The 20,806-nt window shown below is 46.4% G+C and overlaps 2 protein-coding genes across 5 annotated transcripts; both read left to right on the top strand.

Annotated features, from left to right (window-relative positions):
• Nucleotides 1-343: 343 nt before the first annotated feature.
• On the top strand, nt 344-3,212 carry calhm1b (calcium homeostasis modulator 1b). The gene is made up of 3 exons (XM_018750896.2): nt 344-358; nt 677-1,276; nt 2,666-3,212. Exons 2-3 carry the CDS (start codon nt 728-730, stop codon nt 3,158-3,160), a joined length of 1,044 nt encoding a protein of 347 aa, XP_018606412.1. The 5' UTR covers nt 344-358; nt 677-727; the 3' UTR covers nt 3,161-3,212.
• A 4,810-nt stretch (nt 3,213-8,022) lies between these two features.
• On the top strand, nt 8,023-20,787 carry LOC108933719 (RING finger protein 122). 4 transcript variants are annotated; one of them, XM_029258809.1, is made up of 7 exons: nt 8,023-8,469; nt 8,948-9,214; nt 14,240-14,396; nt 16,211-16,253; nt 17,536-17,577; nt 18,943-19,025; nt 19,899-20,787. In XM_029258809.1, exons 2-7 carry the CDS (start codon nt 9,190-9,192, stop codon nt 20,017-20,019), a joined length of 471 nt encoding a protein of 156 aa, XP_029114642.1. In that variant the 5' UTR covers nt 8,023-8,469; nt 8,948-9,189; the 3' UTR covers nt 20,020-20,787. The 4 variants fall into 4 exon arrangements, with proteins under 4 accessions (XP_029114642.1, XP_018606466.1, XP_018606464.2 ...); XM_018750950.1 differs by lacking the exon at nt 8,948-9,214; XM_018750948.2 differs by having other exon boundaries at nt 8,023-9,214.
• The last annotated feature ends 19 nt before the right edge of the window (nt 20,788-20,806 follow it).

The following is a 20,806-nucleotide window of genomic DNA, read 5'->3' as shown; positions in this document are numbered from 1 at the left end:
TTCAAAGTCTGATTGCAGAGAAACCGTTCCCCCTTGTAAAGGAACCCCCTAACAAAGAGAAGTGGTTATTTGTATACCGTACCCACAATAGTGATTGCGTAATGGAATTATATTGAAGTAAAATGTTTTGAACAATTGAAGGCAAATAAGGACTGTTGGAACATGAAAAATAGACAGCACTTGTATCACTACGTGGTCACGAAGAGCAGGTGTCTCCTGAGGGTGGGGCGTTGTAAGTGTTCATGGAAAGTTGCCTTCTGCCATTGAACTCTGTTTGCGCAGGTGGATCACAGCTTGTCGGCACACCTGAGAAGGTTTCGCCAAAACTACAGCGCACGCTGATTCTAGGGAGATTCAAGTAAGTAAAACATTAAAATTCTCATTTTCTTTACATAACCAATTAGAAAATCTTCATGTTATTTTCTGACAGGCATGCGTACATATTATAGGGCACTTAAATAAGGACAGTACTGATAGTTTTTTCCATACATAATTGTAGTCCACTCAAAATAAAATGTACTGTAAGTGCCAACAGGCAGCATGGTTTCAAAAGAAATATACCTATGTATAAACAATTAAGGAAGTTAGCAAACTTTTATGTGAATTCGGTTGTACATCTTGATGCAGAAGTTACGTGTCATGTAAAAAAATTAACCTCTCTTTTGTGTCTACTCAGCATATTCGCAGGAAAACCTTTAAAGGAAGTAAGACACACTCATCCTCCACAATGGATAAATTTCGGATGATGTTCCAGTTTTTACAGTCCAATCAGGAATCCTTCATGAATGGAATTTGCGGTATTATGGCTCTTGCCAGTGCACAGATGTACTCATCTTTTGAGTTCACTTGCCCCTGTTTACCAGAATACAACTTTGCGTACGGTATTGGAATTTTACTTGTTCCACCTATCTGGTTTTTCATGCTTGGATTTGTGCTCAACAACAATGTGTCCATGCTGGCAGAGGAGTGGAGGAGACCTATAGGGAAGCGAAGGAAAGACCCGACCATTTTGCGCTACATGTTCTGTTCCATCACACAGCGCTCCATGATAGCGCCTGCCGTTTGGATATCTGTTACCCTCATGGACGGAAAAAGCTTCCTCTGTGCCTTTAGCATTAACCTGGATGTACAACAGTTTGGAAATGGAAGCAATCACGGCCTTTCGGAAGTAGCTCTCCAAAGGTTACTCGCTAAAATTCCCTGCAAGCATATCTTCGATGGAGAGGCTGTGATATCGAGAGAGGCAGCTTCAAGATATATTCGCTGCATATCACAGGTAAGACAGCTGATGGGAGATATTTAAAGGAAATTTTAAAGTATCATGACCCTTCGTGTTCGAATGAGCTTCCATCAGAATTGATTAAACACTGCAGAAGTGAAGATTTACACTCTTAGTATCCGAGCCGTTTATTTTTGTCCACTGTAGAGGACCGGTGTCACGCCCCCCTCGGCACAACGAGGAGCACCTGTGGCTGATCAGGGGACGGGCGCATAAAAAGGAAATGCAGCGCACACACAGACGCGGAACCTTGTTCAGCGTTATTACTCATCTGCGTACCTTGCCTTTGCTTTCCTGACTTCCCTGATTCCTCGTCCTTGTCCTTGTCCTCATCCTTGTCCTTGCCCATGTCCTCATCCTCCTCCTCGTTTCCCTGAACCCTCTCCTGTATCTCCACGACCTCCTGGCTGACCACGACTCCTTGCCTGTTCCCCGGATTACGTCTCTCGGATTCTCCCTTTGAACTTCGTTCGCACATCGGTGACCATTTACCTGTTTTTTGACCATGTTTTCTGGATTGCCCCCGAAAGCTCTTCCTGTGCTCCGCGCTTGGGTCCGGCGCTCCCTCCCCAGGGAAACTCCGTGACAACTGAGAGCAAATTCAAATTATAAAGGACTTTTGACATTTATTCATTTAGCAGACAATTTCACCCAGGTCACATACAGTGCTAGATGTGCAAGAGTACAGTACCTGCAATCAAGCACTCACCTATACACCAGGGGAACACACTCTCTCACTCACATACACTACGGGCAATTTAGAGTCACCAATTCACTTGGACCACATCTTTGAGCTGTGGCAGGAAACCAGAGAGCTTGGTGGAACTCCATGAGAACATGGGCAGAACATGCAAATTCCACACAGACTGAGTGGGCATGAAACCCACATCCCCTCGCGCCACTACTGTTCTGTGAGATAATAGCCCAACTAGCTGTGCCACCATGCTGAGAAGGACATTGTAGGCTTTTAAACAATGTTGTGAGTGTTTAAGGGTGGAGCTTGGACAATTTCCAGAAAGTAGATCCAAAAAAATTTTTTGCTGTCATATGAGAAAAGGATTCATTTACATTTACGTACATTAATTCATGTAGCAGGTGCTTTTCAAAAAAACACTATGTACGGACTCACCCTCTCTGTCCCCAGTTCTATTCGCATGGAATGGCCAGTAAGCCTATGTCGTGCTTACAGTGATTTAATACATTTTTGTAGTAGATTTTTATGTATTCATTATAGTCCATTCAAGTAATTCATAACGCGTTACACTCTAAGCAGAGAGCAGTGTTCAGGCACACGTTAAAAAAAAGCGTTAATCTACGTTTCACTATGCGTTTTCCCAGAGTTTTTCTGAAACGCACCGGTACCTAAACATGTTGTGTCACCTGCAGGCTGTCGGCTGGATCTTTCTGTTGCTCATGACTTTGCTGGCTTTCATGGTGCGAGCGATACGACCCTGTTTTACACAAGCGGCCTTCCTTAAAACCAAGTACTGGTCGCACTACATCGACATAGAGCGCAAGATGTTTGACGAAACCTGCACCGAGCACGCCAAAACTTTCGCCAAAGTGTGCATCCAGCAGTACTTTGAGAGCGTCAGCGGGGAAATGCACAGGTTCCATGGACAGCATGATGACAAGGACAGCGACGACGAAGACGACAAACGGAAAAGCGATGAGGACAAACTCTTGGGGATCCGTGCCCAGGATGACATGAATAAAGTCCTCTGGAACTGGCACACCTGCAAACCATCACTCAACCTGAAAAAGGCTGAGGCTCAGAACGGAGATGCCACGGGACATGTGGAAATATGCATGAGTGGTTACACTCAGCAAACACAGAGCCCAGCCAAGAAGCCATGGGTGGCCTATTATAGTAAGGTCTGAAGATTTATTAACAGGGAGCACAGACATCTAAACCACAAAGACTGATGGACACCGAGCAGAATGGGGAGAAAATGTTGCCTGCTACTTCATTTTAGTAAAGCATGTACATAGAGTATTTATTTGTACAGTTAAGCTCTTTAACTTTTAGAAAAAGCAGTGCGTGTTTTAGAAGATTTGAATAGCTTCACTGGTCCTATATATGATCACTTCAGTGTGAAGTAAACTTAAGCACACATCTGCCTTTGGCTTCAAAGGTTGCAGGTTTGATCCCCATCCCTGGCTGTAGTACCCTTGAGCAAGGTACTTAGCCTAAAATGATCCAGCTCTATAAATGGGTAAATAATTGTAAGCTTGTAACTGTAATAACTGTAACCTTAACATTGTAAGTAGCCTTAGAGAAAAGTGTCAGCGAACTGAATAAATGTCAATGTAAATGTACATCTACCGGCCTCATACATCAGGTATAATGAAGCATAGTGCCATTATTTTGAATTTGTATGCGGCAAAACAAACAAAAAAAATCATGATTTTGTCATGGTGCTTTTGGTGATTGACATCATTGGCCTGTTCTGCTCCTACTTGTAAAAATATGCAATGTACAGTATGTATTTTTTTAATCTTTTCAAATGATTTCTACTTGTCATTTAACCGCGGCCTCTGAACTAGTGAGTAATGAATGTGAAAAGTTTCTGCAATGCGCTGACGTATTTCAATGATGACAAGGCATGCAGGCGAAGAAGTGGAGCCGTACGAAGCACTTCCAGCATAGCACAACTGAGTGAACGTCTAAAAGTTCGTTTTTAGCTCTAATACGCTCCAGATTATGTTCTGAGCTGGCACATAAACGCAACGTAAGCACCAGCTTTCTGAAGTGTTGGGAAGCTACGTGAAGTAAAACAGTAAGTATAAGTCATTTTGAGAGATTGGTAGTTGAAAGCTGAGATTGCTGGTACTTGAAATTAACCGACCACCACGGCCTAAACTGCATTTAAAACCGTACCAAACTTAAACTGCATGTAAAATGTATTTGACCTGCAAATAAATAAAAGTCTGGCTCCTTTCTTACGTTATACGCTCTTTTTACTGTAGACTCGTGCACTTCTTGTTTTGCTTGTGTGATTTAAATAGAAAGTAAACAGAGAACTCACCTTTAAAGCAGCTGGGAAATGAACTATGTTTTCATTTGCATTTCATTCCCATTGCTGCATTTCTAATACGGACAAATGTATATTAAGTACCAGTAATATAAGTGATTTATTTTTGTTCTAGAGCGTAAGTTCGGGCGCCCAGCCCGGGTGTTAGTGTTGCGTAACTGATTTGTTTCAGCAGCTGTGAGATTCAACCAAATAGCCCATTTTCTCCTGAACATGCAACATACTGTACTGGTGTGACCTCTGACCCCACACTGTATTTGAAAATTGGCCAAAGCTGAATTTTTTTACAAAAATAATATTTGCTTACTTTGCTGATGCTAGGTATTTTACTGCTATCGATGCATGTTGACCATCTTTCTCTGCGGTACAGTACAGCTCCTGGTTAGTCTACAACTGGCAGCCTTCAGATTACAGATCAATGTGCTTAAATGCTTAAACGTTCATATCCAATGCAACACATGTGACCTGTGTGTACTGAAGGCCAGTCATCTCTTTGACATTTTTCACTTGTTGTCTTTGTCACCTGAGACATTTTGTGGGTATTTGTGGGTACACACACATTTTCAGAACCGCTTGTCCCATACGGGGTTGCGGGGAACCAGAGCCTACCTGGCAACACAGGGCATAAGGCCGGAGGGGGAGTGGACACACCCAGGACGGGACACCAGTCCGTTGCAAGGCACCCCAAGCGGGACTTGAACCCCAGACCCACCGGAGAGCAGGACCCGGTCCAACCCACTGCACCACTGCACCACCACACCCCCCTTATTTGTGGGTATTAAGTGCTAAAAACTAATCTAAATATGAGTGTGTCAGTTATAAAAGAGACCTGCACTTTAATATGTACATGCACAAAGTAGGGAAAACATCAAGCCAAATATTCCGTTCTTGCACCAATCTTGGGCCCCCAAGCAATAAAAAAAAAAACAATAGTTTGATTTTTGCGTAGTTTAACGGCACTTTTCCTGCAGCACCTCTGTGGTTTTATGTTGGATTTAAAGGCGAAAGGTGCTTTCAATGAAAAATTGTTCATAGCCGGGTTTTGAATTTGGTGGTGGGTCCACTTTCGGCCGCCCATGTGCTCTGAACGATCTCTATGGTGATGGACCCGACATTATTGAACCTTCAGAGGAAGTTCTAAAGCACTGGCTGCAGAGTTGATTTCCTCTTGTTTTATGCCTCACGAAAGACCTGGAGGCTTTTCCTTCTTTTTCTTGAAGAAAACCCCGTTCAGGACTTGTGTGGCAGCATCGCAAAGGAACGAAAGCCGTTCTGCACCCGCACGGCGGCCCTGCTTCCTCTTACTTCTTTAACAGTCGTACACGTTCGATGTTTCTCTTAATCTTCTCTATACCTGCATGTTGCTTGGAGAACCAGCAGAAGGTGCATTGAGCCACTTCCCCACTCTTTCTTCTCTCTCTTCTCTCTTAAATGTTTCCCGAATCGTGGCCGTGAGAAATGAGCTCTTTTTTGGCTCAGATGAGGAAAAGGCACAGAGAAAAAGGAGATAATGCTATGCTGTCGGTACAACGAAAGTACCAGTGCGTTGTTTGTGCAGCATGAGCGCATGGCCCTTACAAGAGGGGGCCATGAATAGGACGCACGGCGTATCAAAATTTTTGTGAATGAGATGGACCTCCTTTCGCTGGTGGTATTTTTGTGTTTCTTACTCTATTATTGGTAGTGCTGCCGTTTCTCCCAGCACTGCAATTACCTGCGAACGGCAGAGAGTTGATAGCAATCCTGGCCTTTCAAGGCCTTCTCCAAGACTGTGTTTTTTCACTGCCCAGAGCGAGTGTATAGCCGCTCAAACGTAACACCGTCCACCGTGACTTTAGTTCTCGCGGTGCAGTTTCACAGCATTTTTCGAACACTTTCCTTGATGCGTTTAAAATGTATTTGAAAGCAACCGAGAACACAGTTAATATACGCAAGAAAGTGAATATGCAGAGATTCACTGAGAGAGAAGAGCTCCAGTTTGACTTTGGGCAGGACGGAGTGCCGTGTTTAGGGCTCTCATCATGCAATCTGAAGGTCCTTGGTTCAAATTCCACTCGGGCTCTAGCATTCTTCATCAAGATATTTTTGCTGAATTGACAGAATAAGAATGCCTTAAAGCATAAATGGCCAAATCATTCAGTCAAATGTTTTATGTCCCCTTAGACCAAGGTGTCAGCTGCAGAAGGGTTAATAAGAAGTCGTAAGTGCACTTTAATCCACGCTAATATAAACAAGGTCAGCAATGAGGGTTTCATGAGCATTACACATTTATTTCTATATTTATTTATTAATTACTGATTTATTTATTTTTAAAGCATTCACATTTGAAAGAGTGGAAAAAAAAAAAAATACGCGTGTAAGGATGAATCATGTTTTGAATGTGAAAGGCAGCAGATCTAACCACTACCCGTAGTGGTTAGCACAGCTCCCTTCGCCCCAAAGGTGGCAGGTTCGACTCTCACTTCCTGCTGTCGTACACTTGAGCAAGGTACTTACCCTAAGTTGCTCCGGTAGAATTACCCAGCTGTATAAATGGGTAAATAACAGTGTAAGTCGCTTTGGAGAAAAGCGTCAGATAAATGGGTAAATGTAATGTAAATGATAAGTTGGGGGTGGGGAGGAAACTGTCACCTTCCTGCTTTCACCCCTAGGAGGCGCCATAACCAGTGCGAGAGCCCGAAACCCTTCTTCTTACCTGTTCTCCAGTTCCTGATGAAATAAACAATGTGTTATGTATTACGGAACTTTAACTCCATCGTGGACAATAATTGAAAGACTGTACTTTAAACATGTGAACTGAAAACGCTGTTTATCTTTATGACAAAACATTACGCAGTCACATCCGCATGTTATTGTTATTGTTATGTCACAAGGTGTGTGTGTGTGTGTCTTTTTTACTGTGTTATAATCACTCTGTTTTAGAAGTAAAAAACAGTTTCGGGAAATGTCTGAAGGACGATGCAGCCCAGACTGGAAGGAAACTGGTGAGAGAGACTGCTGCATGTGGCCCAGGGGTCGCGCTGTTCTCTCTTCGGGGGGTGAGATCATTACAGCGCGGATCAGTACATCCCATTCAGTACATTGTTTTCGTTCACGCCGAGACAGTACGTTCTCGCGTTGCTCGGAAAACAAAGGCAATTTGGGGAACGAACGCCGTGCCCCTTTCGAAGCGCGTCTGGCAAACGCGTTCTCCCCCAAAGTGGCAGCTGCTGCGTGTGTTGCTGGTGGGAGGATGGGGGTGGGGGGTGGGGAGGGCTCTTTGTCTGACGCTCCGGTTCGCCTGCCTGGACTTGCATTCATTTACAAACAATGAGCAGATATTCACGCGCTGCTTCGTCCATCTAAGCACGGCTCCCTGATCGGGTGGGCCTGCGGGTAACCCTTCGGGGCGTCCGTCGCCGCCAGGCCTGCTTCCTCCCCCTCCCATCCCCCACGTTGTTTAGCTTGTCGGGGCGGCAGGGCCCTCGGGACAGGGCCGGCTTCCTCGCCACGGCTCCGAGCGCCGACACACACATAGGGACACGCATTCCATCGGCAGAGGCCTCGGCTGCTCCCCAGCCTGCCCGTGCCTGCTGCCGCACCGGGTGTACAGCTGGATGGATGGGTGGGTGGGTGGGTGGTGGTGGTGGTGGTGGGGGGGGTGAGCGAGAGAGGAGAAGAGGGAGGGAGAACAGAGAGAGGGAGGGAGAACGGAGGGAGGGAGGGAGGGAGAGCTGTGATGCAGACGGCGGATCACATGAGCAGGGATCTGTTTACAAACTGAGCAGGAGCAGCACTCAGCTCCATGATGAAGAACCTTGGTTGAGGATCTGGGAATCCAGCTGGGGCATCGAGTGCCGCGCGGGGCTCAGCGTCGGCCCCCTTGGCTCCCATTTTCCTCCCTCCATATCTTTTCGGAGCAGAAGGAGCAGATGGCGCGTACGGGGGACGAGAGGGGGAGAAAGGCCGACTGAATGCCCGACACGGCGTGAGGAGCGTCCCCACTGGCACGCGCGTGTTCGCCGCAGAGCCTCGTCTTTTGTTCCCTTTCTTCGGGGGGAAGCATACGCACCTTTCTTTGTGCTTCGGGCAAGTCGGGCAGACCCGCGCGAAGGAAACGGAGACGCCAAGACCGGGGAGCAGGGAGCAGGGAGCAGCGAGCGGAGGCGCGGCAGGGTGAGGCTTGTGAAAAATGTTTTGAAGGAAGACAAAGCAGTTACTATATTTGGGGCTGCTGCTGGAGGTGCTCTGCTCTGCGGGACACGGGCGTCCCGACCGTCCCCTTTCAGGCACACACGATCTGTACAGGAGCAGGACGCTTTCTTTTCTAACGTTTCAGCGCACATTGCCCACAAGAACTTTAAAAGTGCCAAAACACTTGCATGTCCCTAACCGTTGGCGGGACCCAGTCCTCTTCCTCCTTCATTCCCCAAGAAGATAAAAAAAAAAAAAAAAAAAAAAAAAAAGGAGGGATTTTCTTAACAGCTCTGACGTTAACCGGACCAGCCGTGAAAATCTCGCCGTGGCATTTTGTTTAAATTACTCGTCGCTGTTGTTTTGTTTCCGTGCTCTGGCTCGCGTCGCTGGATTTAAAGAATCTCTGACTGTTTTTTTCTTTGCATGTATGTTTTTCTGAAACGGCGATGCATATCAGAGTTGAGAGCTGCGGCACTTGAAGCGTTAACCACCGAGCGCTGGGATTGGCCGGTCTCCCCCATCCATGGTGGGCAGTCCACATACAGCCCAGAAAGCTGTCTAGCGGCCATCGACGAGAGGCCCGGCTCAGCCTCGGCTCCTGCCCACCACCCCCCCCGAGCCCACCCAACCCCCACCCCGAAGGCGGCCGGTCTTGACGTCTTCCTGCTGAATTTACTGTGGCTGCTCGGATCAGGTTTCATGCACCCGTTCCAGTGGTGTAATGGTAAGTATATAAAAAAGACGATCCAGCCCATTCGCTTCTGGACTCCACACACTTCTGGGCATGTTCACACAGGGAGCGGCAAGAGTTTCTCTGGATAACTGCGAGTGGATGATCCAAAGCTTCCCACACACTTAATCGACTCCCCCACCCAGCACCGAAGACCTAGACGTATGGTCCCCCAAAAAGCATTAACATTTATAATGTTTTCGTTTTTCTTTAATGGACATTTTTTCTCCAGAACAAAAAGAGGATGTTGAGCCACTTAGAACTTTTTACCCGTTTTAACAGTTGGGGAATTGGGTCTTTTTTATTGGAGCAATTCAGGGTAAGTACCTTGATCAAGGGCACTACAGCCAGAGGCGAGAGTCGAACCTGGGTCGTTGAGATGCAAGGCAACGGCTCTGACCACTACGCCCCCTGCTGCCCGTTTAGAGCAAGGTTACCTGGGACGTACGAGCTGGCGGCGTCCGGTCCTCTCACATTCAGACATGGACCCGCGAGGGGCGTGTGGCTGGCCGCGGTGGAAGCAAACCTCGTGCGCCACCGTTTCCCCAAACGGCGCGTCCTTTCCCTGGAGCGGCAGCATTAAAGGCAGCCGACGAGGTCAGAAGGAGGCCCCCGTCCACCCGCCCCTCCTCCCCACTCCGCTCACCCACCCATTGCCAGAGCAGATGGCGGCACAGCGGAAACGGCGCAGTGGTCGCATGTGTTTGCTTTGTGCACGGTCAGTCGCTCAGGCTTCTCCCAGCTACGGAGGAGGGTGTAACAGAGGCCATATGGCCCTCGATTATCCCCGCATATCCGCATGGAGTCTCCTTATCAATAGTGGGCCCGTAAAAGAGGGACCTTTTGCCGTTTATTGACTTCCACAGCTATGAGTTCGTTGTGATGTCTCGGCGTATACGTGTCATGCAACTTCCCCTTTCCCGCAGTGCATGAAGAAGCCTTTCGTTTGAACGAATCCTGAAAATAACACTCCTTGTGCCGAAAAATGTTGCGTTTCACTCAAGGAATACGAGAGACGTTCAGAAGGAATATGTCCCGCGGAGAAATATTCAGCCCGGACGTCCACCCGAAGTAGAAAATAAATTCCATTTTCTACGAACGGCTGTAAAAACGTGTTACGTATTTACAAGCGAAATGACTTGTTTTGAACGGAATCTGAAAATCCTTCGTATGATTAGCGCGGTCATGTGCTGTGCATTTGTTTAAGCCTCGGCGTAAATACAGCTTCGCGCATGAAAATGCTGCACGAAACGGAAGTCTTCCGAGCCCAATAAGATTTGTCGTCTACGGCTGCCAATAAAAAAACTGAAGAGTTAAAAACCTACTGGCCGAATACAGTAAATCATATGAAAGAGAAATATAATACAAAATGTCTAAGTTGTAAACATCTTGTACTGGTACTATCTATGGTTCTATATGAATCATGCAGGAATCGGATGGAAATTGACTTTCTTTTCGCTTCATTTTGGAAAAGCAGAGAATGTAAAAACAAAGCGGAAATAAAAGCAGAGACCCCAGTTCTTAAAAGATATTCAGCATGTAGTGGGGCGGCACAGCGGCACAGCAAGTAGTGCTGTTGTCTCACAGCACCTAAGTGGTGCAAGAGGACATGGGTTTGATCCCCACTCAGTCTGTGGGGAGTTTGCACGTTCTCCCTATGTCTATGTGGGTTTTCTCCAGGTGCTCTGGTTTCCTCCCACACTTCCAAGACATGCTGTTCAGGTTCCCCATAGCATGTGAGTGACAGAGAGAGTGTGTTCCAGTGATGTATGGATGAGTGACCCAGCATAGTAGTGTGTCTAGCAGTGTAAGTCACCTTGGTGAAGGTGTGTGGGCTGATAACACTACATAGAGTTCATTGGAAGTTGCTTTGGACAAAAGTGTCTAAATAAGTAGAGCATCAACCACCTTCTTTTTCCAGTTTAAAGAAATGGTGACTCCTGCTAGACCTGTCAGATGGTTTAGAGGCTCTTTCACATACCAGTATCTCAGCGTACAGTATTCAGTGTTTTTTTATCTTTACTAAAATGTTCTTTAACGTAACAGCAAAAGCTCTGCCCCAAACAACTTAGGATTTCCAAATGAAGCTGGCCTTCTTAGCTTTCTTAAGGATGACCAAACCAGGCATTAGGCTTGAAAAAAAAGTTTGGCAACTTCCGTATTGCATGTCATAAAATCAATACAAGCTATAATTCTGGAAGCAAGCAAAAAAACAGTGGAGGCAATTTGTGGATTAATGTCAAAATATTTCTGTTCGCTTATGTTTGAAGGTAGATGATGGCTGGATTATTACTGCTTCGACACTGACAGATCACACAGCAGCGACCGGCGGCGACATACACTCCTCTCACTGCATCCTCGAAAAGAGACTTTTCCTCTGACCGCTACAGCAAACTACATCGTCATTAGTCATATGTGAAGGATGTCATAATAATAAAGTACAGCACAATAAAATTCCCCGGAACATATTGCTGGGGATTGAGTATGACCAAAGGTCTCTGATGCCATATTAAACTCTGAGAGGGTCGTAAAGGGGAATGAAACCCAGATCATACTCAACATCTCCTCTGGTTTACTGGGTGGAAAATAATTGACGACGCCGGTGGAAACCGTTGAAGTTTCGCGCAGTAGATGTTTGTCGAATGCTAAGAGAGAGATTCGCGACAGGACAAGCAACCTTTGCCGCGGCAGCTGTCGGAAATGAAAGCTGGAATTGCTCTGGCATGAATGAGTGCGCTAAGAGCGTGCGCCTTTGTGTTTCGTGACGGCCGTGCCGACGTTTCCTTTTCAGGTCTCAGTCGTGTCTGTTTCTAAATTCCAGCCGCTTCGACCTTTGGCGAATGCGTCGCCCCCCTGTTGAATTTGCTTTGAAATGCGCGAGGAATACCTGCCGAAACATTTCGGTTTCTCGCCACTCTGAGGACTTCCAGGGGCTGAAGGAAACAAAGGGCTTCATTCACTGGAGGCCCGTCAGCCTTCTTTGTGGGAAACACAGCCTTTGCCCAAGGAGCGATCTAATAACCAACTTAGCCTGATCTCCTTAAAAGATCTTTTTCGCTTCCTGCAAATGGGATTACGTGCTTGGAATATATATTTGTCAGACATCTCTGTTCGTGTCGTGACGTGTCGAGGCGCAGTGGATGCGCTGCTAATCTCCTCTCTTCTGCTGGTGTCTCCTAGCCAGCCTGTCACTCAAACAGAACGAGCCACTTAACCATTTCTGACTGTAATGGATTGCACTGATTTATGAAAAGCGCACTTTTACTGTGTTTATGAATAAGGCTGTCACTCTCACTTGTTTTGCCGTGTCGTTGCTACATTTGGCGCACGGTAGCTCTTAGACTGGCCTGTGCTGTACTAGTTGCCAGCTCTGATCTTACATTTATTTAGCAGACACTTTTCTCCCACGCAACTTCCAATGAACACTATGTAGTGTTATCAGCCCACACACCTTATTCACCAAGGTGACTTACACCACTAGATACACTACTTACACTGGGTCACCCATCCATATGTCAGTGGAACACACTCTCTCTGTCACTCACACACTATGGGGGAACCTGAACAGCATGTCTTTAGAGTGTGTGAGGAAACCAGAGCACCCGGAGGAAACCCACACAGACATGGAGAGAACATGCAAACTCAACACAGACTGAGCAGGGATCAAACCCACACCACCAAGGCACTCTGAGACAGCAGTGCTGCTCGCTGTGCCACCTGATCTTGGAGCACTTTTGACACAAACCCTACCTTATTTTAGCACTAGGAAGATTCCATTGGGAATATTCCCCATAAGTTCACCACATCATTTTATAAGCATAACAGCACTCCTTTAGCCTTCACCTGTCATTTGAAAAGCTGGCAGTTTGAGTTTGTATATGTCCAGCAAATAATCACGAGGTGTAAAAAACTCATTTATGAGGGCCTGAACACAGGGCAGCACAAGGGTTCTTCAATGCTGTCGCACCAGTTAAAGAGCTGCATTTGTGCATTTCTTATCTTGTTCAATGCCTCGTTAGCCGAAACTTTTTAATGTGGTAAAATTTGGTATGAGCGAGATAGTTTAACCGGAGACAATGTTTGACAGGGCTGGTCAACTGAGTCTCAAAAGGACAGGAGCGTTAGCCACTTTTTACTCGATGTTCGTATTTACATTTGTTTGTTTAGCAGATGCTTTTGACAAAGTGACATATGGCTGAGAGTAAACAGAAGTGCATTCGCAGCAGAAGAAGAGCTTTAGAGACAGCCAGTTTACATGGACTCTTTTAGTTGACACTTTTCTCCAAAGCACCTTACAACATTGAGGTATTTACAATTATTGCTGACTCTAATAACAGTAATGTTACTGGAGCAATTTAGGGTAAGTACCTCACTCAAGGGTACTACAGCCAGAGGTAGGGATCAAACCTGAGACCTTTGGGTCTAAAGGAAGTAGCACAAGCCTCTATGCTAGTGCAATACCACTGTTTTGCCCGTGCACGTTATACGAGTAGCTGAACGTGGACTTGAGAGGAAACAGGTGATCAGGGCCGACGGTGTGATGGAGTTCCGTGGAGCTATTGGAAGCCCAGGAGAGAAGTGAGTTTGAAAGAGATGTGTTTCAAGGCTCTTCTTGAAGCCTGAATTCAGACTTTGTCACACCTGTTCATTGCTTCATAGAAAAAACATGTTCAGAGAGGAAGTGCCCCAGGTTTTTATGGCGTAAATAAAGCCCGGATTAGAACGTTTTCTCTAAAACCTGTTGGACTGCATGTCTCGAGTACTTGTTGGCGTTTCTGTAGCGGTGTGGGTTTTTTACGGGATGGGGACGCTAGCCCCATACCCAACCCTCCTTCTTTATCGGGGCTTGGGACCGGCAGGGCATCCCAAAGGAATCCCTAGGCGGAGTTACATCCCAAGGGAATCCCTAGGCGGCGTTGCATCCCAAGGCCGGCGCTGACCACCTCCTGGTATCTCAGCTTTGTTCTCGGAACTTGGTGTCTAACCCTGAGCACATGTGTCTTTGTTGTGTTCTCACAGGATGCCTTTGCGGCTTAGGATTGCAGAGTTCGTACAAGTACTGTGAGATGATGTCAGAAGATATCTACCACCTCCCGCTCAATGTGTATATCATCGTCCTGGGCATCGGCCTCTTCATCTTCATGCTGAGTATGATATTCTGCTGCTACCTGTTCAGGTACAATAAGCCATGGTTCTATCGGCATCAATCTCTCAACTCTTGGAAAGCACGAGTGTGCGCGACTGCGTTTTCCATGTCATTAAGCTAAACTACTCAAGCAGTAAACCATTCAGGCTTTCATTGGCTCCTTTTAAGGCTGAAATAAGACTTCTGATGTTCTTAAATCCTCTTCATGTGGGCTCGGGAGTCCTCAAGGCAGACAAGTACTTCGCACATTGACACGGAGCGGTACCTGGAGAGCCGGAGAGACTGACACACACTGACACCTTATGAATGAGTACAACTTAGACACACTCTGCATGGTAAAGGGAGAGTGGTTTTTCCAGAATTGCAGCTATTCGGAAAATAACATCATGATCCTCAGCATGTGGGAGCAGGACAGAGCAACTGCCAAAGGGTGAACCTCAGCTGTATGATGAGAAGCTCAAACATAGGGAGTGGCCTCTCATATTGATATGTCCTTTAACACAGAGCTGTTCAGACAGGTGGGATGAGCTGAGTTTCGTGTTTATTTGACTCATCAGCTGTCACCATGAATGAGTCAGGCTCGCTGGTGGATATTATCACACACGTTGTCTGAAACCACTTGTTCCAAGTGGGGTGGCAGCAAAGCGGAGCCTAACCTGGCAACACAGGGTGCAGGGCTGGAGGGGGAGGGGACACACCCAGGACAGGATGCCAGTCCATCGCAAGGCACCCCAGGCAGGGCTTGAACCTCAAACCCACCACATAGCAGGACCTGGTTAAACCCATTCCACCCTGGTAGATACTAGTCTTTAAACAAGTTGAACTCACTTAACAGAGTTAAAAATAGAGGAGATGATCACAGTGGAAAGTGTAGCAGTAAGAGCCATCGCCTTATGCTCAAAGTACCTGGGTTCGAATTCCTCTCCTGTTGCAGGACCCTTAAGCAAGGTACTTACCCTCAACTGCTCCGCTAAAAATTACCCACCTATATAAATTGGCAAATAACTGTAAGAAGTTTAGGGTACAAACTTAGCATTTCTAGTTGCTCAGGACAAAAGTATCAGCTAAATGTTTATATATATATTAAAAAAAACATGCCTATAGTAGGGGGGTGCGGGGGGTTTGGCCGGGTCCTGCTCTCTGGTCGGTCTGGGGTTCGAGTCCTGCTTGGGGTGTCTTGTGACGGACTGGCATCCCACCCAGGGTGTGTCCCCTCCGCGTCCAGCCTTGCACCCTACTCTACCGGGTTGTCTCCAGCTCACCACGACCCCACTCGGGACAAGTGGTTTCGGCCAGTGCATGTGTGATTATAGTGGCACTCAGATTATTTTAATATTTTACAAATTTTGTTTTTGAAAAATGCGAATGCCATAGATGATCTGTCCTGGAGTTATGGCGTATTACTCAGGTTTGGCTCTCTTTCAGCTCTTTCACGCTCTTGAACTTTTAAATAGCTAAATTAGTGATACCCTGTAAAGTACGGGCAGGGCTACTAGCGAGTAGGGACATGGATACACTCGCTGTATTGGAGAAGGAGGTGGCGCTTTGTAATGTTACCTTTGTATTTCCAGCATAGAAACTGAGCAGCTGTTGAATTTTCCATTACAGGGAGTAACCCCTTCAGCATTACTGCCTTGGGTGTTTGAATGTGTGTGTGTGTGTGGAAAAACAAATTCCTTCTCCGTAAAACCTGTCTTCAGACTTCACCGCTCAATCGTTTAACAAGTCGCAGTGAAAAGGTACGGAGTGAGTTGAGCTACTTTTTCCAAAAGAGGGAAAGGTCACCAGGTTGAATTCATGCCTTTTTGAAGAGGGGGTATAATTGCCGCTGCTTTTCGTTTCAGGTTAAGGCGGCAGGGAACACGTGAGCAGTATGGCTACAATGAGGTAAGTGGATACTTGACCTGCGGGCGAGGTTCAACCTCGGGTTGCGAACGAACGAACGCATGAACGCCACCCCAGTGCACTTCTCAAACACTGGCGGCCCATTCAGAGGCACTTCATAGCTCAGTTCTTCCAACAGCTCTCACTGGGACGGAAGAAACTGAACTCGAGACGTTTTAAGGAACACAGATTGTAATCCAGACGCATGAAACGGCAACAGTGAGACATGACTTGAATGGATCTAAAGAGTGAAGTTAACCATGACTCGCTGCTATTCAAAAACAGTGATCAACAACACACAGCTGAGTGCCAAATGTCTTGTAAACACAAAGGGCATCTGGGGTCACAACCTGTGCCGGCTTGATTTGCGCTTTGCATAGTAACATATATTAGATTAGTAAAGACAATATATTGCGCTGCATGGCACTCGGGGTTCGGATGGGGTGAAGAAGGACACACAAGCAGTGTTCATAATGAACATTTTACCAGAACACCAACATCCATGGAAACAATATTCTCAGGCCAAGAACCCCATTTCATCAAGGAGCTACAACTCCAGCCAGCCTTCCCCACCTCTTTACCAACCCTAGGATCATTTCCTTCCTGCTAGCAAACACAGTCACCCCATCATTTCCCCCAGAAGTGCCCCCAATGGTTGGACACGTTATTTACAATTTACCCATAATCCAACTTTTTACAAAAAACAAATCTTCCCGCCCAAACACACAGTAACGCGGGTAGTTATAATATGATGGTAATACATGGTAATGCAATGTAAAAGATAATGTGGGACACCTATGACTCCAACTCCCAGAATTCCTCATGTCCCAGCTGGGGGAGGCATACAAAAGGGGAAATGGTGTTTACTCAGAGCTGCACCCTAAATCACTGTTCACCACAACCAGACAAAGGGGGGGGACCTGTGTCCATTCAGTGCCCCTTTATCTAAATTCCAGCATGCATCTGCCACTCCGTGTACATTTTTTCTCAGGTTTTACCCCCATTTTCACTCATTCCTTCTATTTTATAGCCGTCATCATCAGGTAAAGGACATTTCCTGCATATCTCAATAATAAGTGTAATGCTTTTGACCAAAGAGCTACCTATCTGTTTTAAAAATATCAATAATCTTCTTTTTTTCCTAGAGAAATTCTAAATATACAAATTCAACGGTAACTTGAGGAAAATAAATTGTACGAGTGATTCAAGAGAGAGAACTATATACGTAAAATGGTTCGGACAATGACATGACATAACAGCATTATTTTTTTTTTTTCTTCAACAGGTTGTTCTAAAGGGAGCAGGAAAAAAGTTGAGTCTTCTTGGAGTAAGTTGGCTTTCTGATACACTAGTCGTGTTGTTTTATTTTACATCATTTGTATTCTGGTAAGGGGGGCGCGGTGGTGCGGTAGCGCAGCGGGTTTGACCGGGTCCTGCTCTCCGGTGGGTCTGGGATTCAAGTCCCACTTAGGGTGCCTTGTGATGGACTGGGGTCCCGTCCTGGGTGTGTCCCTTCCCCTTCTGGCCTTGCGCCCTGTGCTGCTGGGCCAGGCTCTGGCTTCCTGTCACCTTGCTCGGGACAAGTTGTGTGCCTATGTGTATATTCTCGTGCTCTCAACAGTGCCCGGGAGCAAGCCGAGGTCCCATATAGCCCAAAGAGCAGCACACGTGGCCATGTACGCTTGCTAACAATAGGGCACGGGCTTTCAACCCTCATTCCTGCAGGCCATAGTTTGCACAGGCTTTTGTTGGAATTGATGTTATATTAAACATTAATAATGTCTTTTTGCTGAGCTAACACTTTAATTCAAAGCAACTTACAATGTAGGACCAGTTTGTATAGCAGGGTATTTTTACTGGCCAAATTCCACGTAAGTACCTTGCTCAGGGCCACTGCAGCACTGGTGGGGAACTGAGCTTGATCCAAAAGCCTTCAGGTTACAAGTCCGTGCCCTTGGTTACCGTACTATGGTATTATACTATGCAAAATACCAAATTTTGCAAATGTAACAGTAAAGGAAGCTCACACACACACACACACACATTGTCTGAAGCCGCTTGTCCCAAGAGGGGTCGCAGCGAGCCGGAGCCTAACCCGACAACACAGGGCGTAGAGCTGGAGGGGGAGAGGGGACACACGCAGGACGGGACGCCAGTCCATCACAAGGCACCCCAAGCGGGACTCGAACCCTAGACCCACCAGAGAGCGGGACCCAGATGCAGAATTTACACAGTTTTACAAAAGTGATCTGAAGACATCATGGTTGTATTTTTGGTGAAAAACGTTTTTCAGCTGTATTAAGTTGGGGGGGGGGGAGGTGGTGATGCAGTGGGTTGGACCTCGTCCTGCTCTCCGGTGGGTCTGGGGTTGAGGTCCCGCTTGGGGTGCCTTGTGATGGACTGGCATCCCGTCCTGGGTGTGTCCCTTGCACCCTGTGTTGCCAGGTTGGGCTCCGGCTCCCTGCGACCCCGTATGGGACAAGCGGTTCAGACGATGTGTGTGTGAGCTGTATTAAGTTTTTCAAACAGTACAGCCAACATGTACGACAGATCAGTGCCTCTTATATGAGGTCTAAACAGCTACAGTTCAGCTCACTGTATTTCAACAGTAAATGTTACCCTTGTCCCGAGACAATGCAAAATGTGTCTATGACAGTCCTCTGCTTAATGTGGGCTTCTTCCGACATTGCAGCAGACATGTGCAGTTTGCCTGGAGGAGTTCAGGAGCAGAGACGAGCTGGGAGTGTGTCCCTGCACACATGCATTTCACAAGAAGTAAGTGGAAAGCGGATCAAGATGCCCAACGGCTTCCTGTAGGAGTTTCAGCCAAAGTGCAACACCTCCCATGAAAACCCTGCAAGGAAGGAGGTCACATAATTCCCTCCACAAAGTTTAATAATTGATAAAATAATGGGCAATGTGTGATGAGAGACAGGTACTGTTCATTCACATTTATTTATTTTACTGGCGCTTATCTCTGGTGACCCAGTGAGTAGCGCTGCTGTCTCACAGCACCTGGGTGGTGCGAGAGGACATGGGTTCAAAATCCATGCTCAGCCTGTGTGGAGTTTGTGCTCTCCCAATGTCTGCATAGGGTTCCTCTAGGAGCTCTGGTTTCCTCACACAGTCCAAAGACATGCTGTTCAGGTTCCCCCATAGTGTGAATGACACAAAGAGAATGTGTTTTACTGATGTATGGATGAGTGACCCAGTGTAAGTAGTGTATCTAGCAGTGTAAGCCGCCTTGGTGATAAGGTGTGTGGGCTGATAACACTACATAGAGTTAATCGGAAGTTGCTTTGGAGAAAAAGCATCTGCGAAATAAATGTAAGGTGCTTACAGTTATTTACTCAATCACACAGCAGGGGCAGTTTTACTGGAATAATGCAGGGTAGGTACCTAGTTAAAAAGGTTCTACAGCAGAAGGTGAGATTCAAACCTGGCACCACCCACTATGCCACCCTCTGCCCATAGTGTACACGGGTGGTAGCTGAGAATCTAACTGGAATAACATACAATTCAGTTGTTAGAAAGTGGTTTATAAAAACAAACTTGAAAGAAGTAAGAAAAAAAAAGAAAAAAAAAAAAAAGGATGGGTGAGGTGCTCTGGGGTACTAAACAACACATCTCTCCGTGCTCCCGGGGCAGGTGTCTGGTGAAGTGGCTCGAGATCCGCAGCGTCTGCCCCATGTGCAACAAGCCCATCTGCAGGCTGCAGGCAGATGCCCCGCAGGGCGCCGAGGGGCCGCAGGATCCCCAGGAGGTGTGACCCCGGAAGAAATGCAGTGCACAGGAGCCAAGCGTACCCCCCCATCTCCCTTCCTATCCCACAACTCGTAGAGTGTCCCACAGAGCCGCCTGCCCCAACACAAGCCTGAAACGGAGATTTCGTGCTGCACATGTTTGGCCTTACGAATCGACACTTGGAATTACACACTGGGACAGACACTGGGTGCAATCGAGAGTGTTACTGCCATTACGACCCAGGCACATTCCACATGGGGACAGACTCTATAAGAGCACAAAGAAGCTACCAGCAAGGACAGGTCTCAGCTCTGGCTGATCTTGCCCAGTGCCAAAAAGGGAAAGGATTGCATTAAAACAGGTGACTGGCTCAAGTAACCACTCCCATCAATGAATAAATAGAGTATGTTAGCCTAAGTTACCTCTTTTTAGTTATTTTGTATTGTTACTGGGTTTCAAATAAAGTGTAATGTTTTGGTGGTAAATTATTTCCAGCTTGTTTATTAACAGGGATAGCTTTGTAAAATTTAAAGAGCTAAAGACAAATGGTGTTTGCATAATGTGCTAGTCACACGGGCGAGCAGATCCTGTTTGCCAACACTGCAATACCTTTTGCTTCAGCTTTTTTAAATAATGTACAATCATGAGCTGTCGTCGCTGAAATAACTTATTTAAATAACACGTTAGACTGACATTTTACATCGGCCGTTAATTCTACTTCTCTTGTGACCTGTCAGTGATATAAAAGAAAAATTCTCAATAAACAAACCACAAAGTAATCATAAAAACCATGTACAAGATGTCATGCTTAT

This window comes from Scleropages formosus, chromosome 16, assembly GCF_900964775.1.
Source record: "Scleropages formosus chromosome 16, fSclFor1.1, whole genome shotgun sequence".
Lineage (NCBI taxonomy): Eukaryota > Metazoa > Chordata > Actinopteri > Osteoglossiformes > Osteoglossidae > Scleropages > Scleropages formosus.
This window is presented reverse-complemented; position numbering and strand designations above follow the sequence as displayed.